The sequence below is a fragment of the Oncorhynchus gorbuscha genome, linkage group LG18 (genome assembly GCF_021184085.1).
Source record: "Oncorhynchus gorbuscha isolate QuinsamMale2020 ecotype Even-year linkage group LG18, OgorEven_v1.0, whole genome shotgun sequence".
Classification (NCBI taxonomy): domain Eukaryota; kingdom Metazoa; phylum Chordata; class Actinopteri; order Salmoniformes; family Salmonidae; genus Oncorhynchus; species Oncorhynchus gorbuscha.
The window spans coordinates 8941569-8946568 of record NC_060190.1 but is presented as its reverse complement, the minus strand read 5'-3'; the positions used below and the strand labels follow the sequence as shown (position 1 = coordinate 8946568).

The following is a 5000-nucleotide window of genomic DNA, read 5'->3' as shown; positions in this document are numbered from 1 at the left end:
GAACCCAGGCTTTTACACGGCTGAGTTACGCTTCACATAGCTACATTTAGCCTTTAGCCTGGTCCCGCCTCTGAATTTGTTTACCGCGGACAATATCAAATGTAAATCCCATGCTGGATTTGGGACTGGCCTACTCCTGAAGTAAACACGGCTAAACACTTGCTAGCTACGACAGCTAACTTTCAAACTATTTCTCCCGCCTGTCGCCCCCCGTTAAACACCCAATTCCCATGTGTTAACCTAATCTGATCATCTAAATTGGGATTGGAATTGGCCCGGAGCGACCAGTGGTGGAGGTTAGTGGTGAGTGAGATGAGTGCACAGATAAACAAAACGACAACCGTCGTCATGGCATCCTCCGTCGACAAGCTAACTGCTAAAATAGCATAGCCTTATTTAGTCAAGAAGAGTGAATTGCAAAGCTGTTGCGGGCCGGTGTGGGCAAACGAGAAGCCAAAACTGAACATGCGACCGGTGACACCCAAACTCGATTATATCCTATCCGTTAACAGCAGGATGCAGCCAGTGTTTTGGCGGGGAAGCTTTACGTAGCGTTAGCCGCACTAGCCACTGACCTAATTCTGCCAAATCTGCTGGCCTAAAACACAGGACGTTTCCTAAATAAAAGAGAACTGTCCTGTTCCAGGATGGGAAGCAATAGGGTTTGGCTTCAGCGGTGTGGATGAATGACAGTGTTGTACCGAGTCAAGGCCATAGCACATTATAGGCAGGGAGATACAGTCCCAGTAAACTTTGAAATTTAGATTTAAATTCTTTATTTTGATGGAAACCTAGAGCAAAGCGATTTTGATAATAACAAAAAAGTTAAGAGAATATTGCATTAGTAGCAACACCCAGGTGACCATAAAACCATAAAACCATCAATTCTAATGAAAGTTTGATCATTCCACCAATGTCGAAATCTCTGACAATCTCTGACAATACTGACACAAAACCAGCTAATATAGATGATTCGATCTGATAGAAAACTGAAGAATCAGACCTTTCTCGCTGACACTCTCCATACAGGTAGCCAAAACACCAACTCACCACAGATTTGATCATTCCTCCAATGTTAAAATATCTGAATGCATGACCAATCATATTGACATGAGAAGAGCTAACAGAGAGAGAGAGCGAGAGATTACTTCTGACCTTTTTCACTGACGCTCTCCATGTCCACGTCCTCACAGCTGGTGTACTCTGGCGTGGAGGCGCCCTCCTCCTCTGAGCTGCTGATAGACATCTGCCTCTTGTTGACGCCCCGTTTGCTCTTGTAGGGCCTGGGTGGGGGCGGCCGCAGTGACTCCGACTGGTCCGAGCTCTGGGAGTCCTTCCGCAGCAGGCTGTCCCCGGGCTTTTCCCTCCTAGCCTTGTGCATCATGGCTGCCTGGGAGTTGGGGTCCAGTTGGCTGGGGTGGGGTCCCTTAGGGGGATCCCAGCCTGCTGGAGGTGGGGGTCCTTGGTGGGGGTGAGGAGCACCAGGATGGGGGCCCGTTCGTGGGCCACCACCGGATGGTTGAAGGGGTCCGTGGTTCTGGTTCTGTTTGAGGAGGGGGGGACCTCCCTGGGGTCCCTGCCCAATTCCGCCACCCCCACCACCCCCCACGGTCCTGTCCATGGAGTAGGCGCGGTGGTTCTCCAAGGATGCCTTGCGGTCCGGTTCTCCACCAATCCCACCGCCGCCCCTCCGGAGACGATTCTCAGGCACATCCCCCATGTTCCCTCCCCCTCCTCCCCCGCCCTCCAGCCCCACCTCATTGATGGCGTTGTTGCTGTGGCGCCGCTCGTGGCGCACCTTCGACACCTTGGCGTGCATGCGCATCTCCTGCTCCTCCTTCTGCGGCTTGACTGGGTAGCGCGCCAGGTTGGGGTCGCTGCGGTAACGTGCCTGGAACTCCTCCTCTTGGCGCCGCTTGCGCTCCAGCTCATCCTCCTCCGGGGGGCGTCTCCGGAGGTCGGGGCGATTTCCTTGGTCGCCGCCGTCGGGGTAGTCATGGGAGCGGACCTTCTCCAGGTGCCGGCCGTCCCGCCAGTCTATGTCCCCGGGACCACAGAACTCCTCCTGGGAGGCCACGGTCTGAAGCTTCCCTGGGGGTCCCCGGCCTCCTCTACCACGACCAGGACCGCCAGGCTTACCGTTCTGTTCATGGAGGGACACAGGTCTTTTCCTGAAGAGAAGGGTGACCATAATGGACATTGATATAACATTACACACTTGTTGTTTTGTTAACATAATACCATGTAGTAACATAACAAAAAAGCCTACTCAGATATACTGGACAAATTATGGTCAGTACCAGTTATTACTGGTTGAATGAAAGCAATGATGATAAAGACAGGGAAATAATTTCAAATGGAGGAATGTGTGCAGAACTAAAATGAGATTCTATTTCCATGGGAAAATGTTCCTACTGATGGTTAACCTGGGTATGGATCATCCTACAACAGTGTGGAATAGGGCCAGCATTTTGAGTGATGCATTCAGGACGGACCGAAATGGACTCACCCTTTAGACGCAAAACAAAATATATTAATCATGGACCTTTCAAGAATAAAACATGCAACCCAGCTTCTGCTTTGGCTATAAGCTTGGACAGCGCTATTTTTTATTTTTTGATCCAGTGGGGATTAAATAATCAAGTGCTGCAACACACACCGAAAATGGGTCACTCCCAACATCAGAGGATTTGAGTTCCTGTCAAACGCGGAAAAAAAGATGACCAAAGTGTGTCCAATGTTGAACGAGACAAATGAGGCTGCATGTGTAAACTGATGGTGTCAACGAGACCCTGTTAGAGAAAACAGATGCTGCATTAGCCTAATTCATCCAATCGCAACAAAGTCAAACATATTAAAGAGGACTGACTTGTACACGACTCAACTGTACAACAATTTAAAAAAAGAGCCAATATATAAGCGACCATATCATCTAAAAGAGGCCCAGGTCAAGATACTCAATACCTAGACTCTGATACAGTCCCAAAATGTTTTGCATGTCAGCAAATCAAGTTCTCAAGATAAAGGACTTTCAAAAAGCTAATTGTAACTTGCCACATCATCATGATGATGCAAAACGCATCTTATGAAGTAAAAAAACAACAACCAAAAGATACTTTTCGAGTGGATTATTCCTTTAAGTGTCTAGAATCAAAGGGATTAAGGGGAGGTGATAAGAGTAGAGTGGATGAGAGAACGTTTTGTACAAAGTGCCATTTACAACAATACTAAGTACTATCAGCAATCAAAACAGGCCCCTAGATAACCAATACAGTGACGTAGACTCTGTTTTAAAAAATATATATATTTTACCTTTATTTTACTAGGCAAGTCAGTTAAGAACAAATTCTTATTTTCAATGATGGCCTAGGAACAGTGGGTTAACTGCCTGTTTAAGGGCAGAACGGCAGATTTTGTACCTTGTCAGTTCGGGGATTTGAACTTGCAACCTTTCGGTTACTAGACCAATGCTCTAACCACTAGGCTACCCTGCCGTTTGAGCCTCTACAGACAGAGAGGTGAAAGCAGGGGTTGTGAGAGGACAGGTGAAAGTGTTTAAGGGATTAGAGCGTTTGTGTCCACAATGTCCTACTTGTCTCGTGGTGGTTCACTCCGAGCGCGTGACGCCGGCATGGTGTCCAACGCTCCCTTGGCCGGTACCGTTGGCGGCTGATGCGTTCCGTCGGGCGCCGCCCCTGCGTTACCGCTGGAAGAGGGCGGAGCCTGGGACCTGGAGCGGAGTAGCTTCCTGTCCCCCCGTTGGGTGTCACCCCCCGTGGGCGGGGCGTTCAGGCCGCCATCCAGGCTCATCTGCCTCGCCCCCGGCCCCGAAAACCATTCTCCCGATTTGGTGAGGATCTCCTGTTGCTTACGGCACAGGTTGCATACCCACATTACCTACAGGGGTGAAGGAGGAGAGGAGGAGGTTAGATATTATATACATGTACCGTATGTATTAGTAGCCTGTATCTATAGAGAGAAAGAGAGCATGGTCAATTCCATTTCCGATTCCTATTTTCTTAATTGAAAAGCAAACCCTGAATTGACTGAATTGAAATGGAATTGACCCGAACATTGTCTCTTAGACAGAGAATGTATAATACTATGCAATACCTCAATACTATAGTCATCTAATTCTATTTCTATGAGTTTAGCATCAGAAGACTTGTGGGGTTGCAGATGTTGTCATATATCCATTGCAGTCCACTTTTTACGGAACTGTCATCTGTAGTTTATGTGCAAAACAGTCGTGAGGCACTGAAATGTTAGCTTAGCTTGGAGTATTTTAGCTTGGAGTATTTTAGCTTGGAGTATTTTAGCTTGGAGTATTTTAGCTTGGAGTATTTTCAACAGACAACAGGTCATTGTTATACAGGCAAGGAAAGGGCAGGACTGGTGACAGAACTACAAACAGGCACAGACAGATAGAGGATCTTAGTAAGACACAAGCAAGTATTAGTCACAGCGTTATGTTCTTTCTCATGTTTTATTTTAGTCTCTTGACTCTGATTGAGTATTGGTGATAGCTCATCATTGGTGATAACTCATCTGTCAGACAGGGGATCAAGGTTCCTTAAAATACCCTAGAACCTCCTCTCCCCACGCTCCCCCACGCCCCCACGGTCCCGCCTCCCTACCCACGCTCCCCCCCCCCACACTCCCCCAACCCCCACGGTCCCGCCTCCCTCCCAACGCTCCCCCTCTCCCCCCACACTCCCCCTCTCCCCCATACCCCCCCACGGTCCCGCCTCCCTCCCCACGCTCCCCATCCCCCCATGCTCCCCCTCCCCCCCCACGCTCCCCCTTCCCTCCCCACGCTCCCCCTCCCTCCCCACGCTCCCCACCCCCACGCCCCTCCACTAGAGAAAATGCAACATATTCTACAAGGCTACAAATGTAGTAAAGGTGATCTAATACGAACGCAGTATCTAGTTAAACAGAGTAGGCTTGATATGGATGGGATGTCGTTACCATGGAGAAAGCAGTAGCCTGTTGCCTAT

General features: G+C 49.0%; 2 protein-coding genes across 17 annotated transcripts in view; both read right to left on the bottom strand.

Moving 5' to 3' along the window:
• The window catches only part of LOC124004236 (regulating synaptic membrane exocytosis protein 3-like), a 57439-nt gene extending 55727 nt beyond the window's left edge, over nt 1–1712 (bottom strand). For all 16 annotated transcript variants that reach the window (XM_046313006.1, XM_046313013.1, XM_046313008.1 and 13 more), the window contains exon 1: nt 1156–1712. In XM_046313006.1, the coding sequence (XP_046168962.1) occupies nt 1156–1621 (466 nt within the window). In that variant the 5' untranslated portion in view covers nt 1622–1712. The remainder of the gene's footprint in view (nt 1–1155) is intronic.
• LOC124003211 (regulating synaptic membrane exocytosis protein 1-like) overlaps nt 1709–5000 on the bottom strand; it is a gene marked incomplete at its 3' end in the record, with an annotated part of 99767 nt that continues 96475 nt past the window's right edge. Inside the window, exons 4-5 of the mRNA XM_046311291.1 lie at nt 3593–3897; nt 1709–2171 (exon numbers count right to left, since the gene is read on the bottom strand). Of these exons, the coding sequence (XP_046167247.1) occupies nt 1709–2171; nt 3593–3897 (768 nt within the window). The remainder of the gene's footprint in view (nt 2172–3592; nt 3898–5000) is intronic.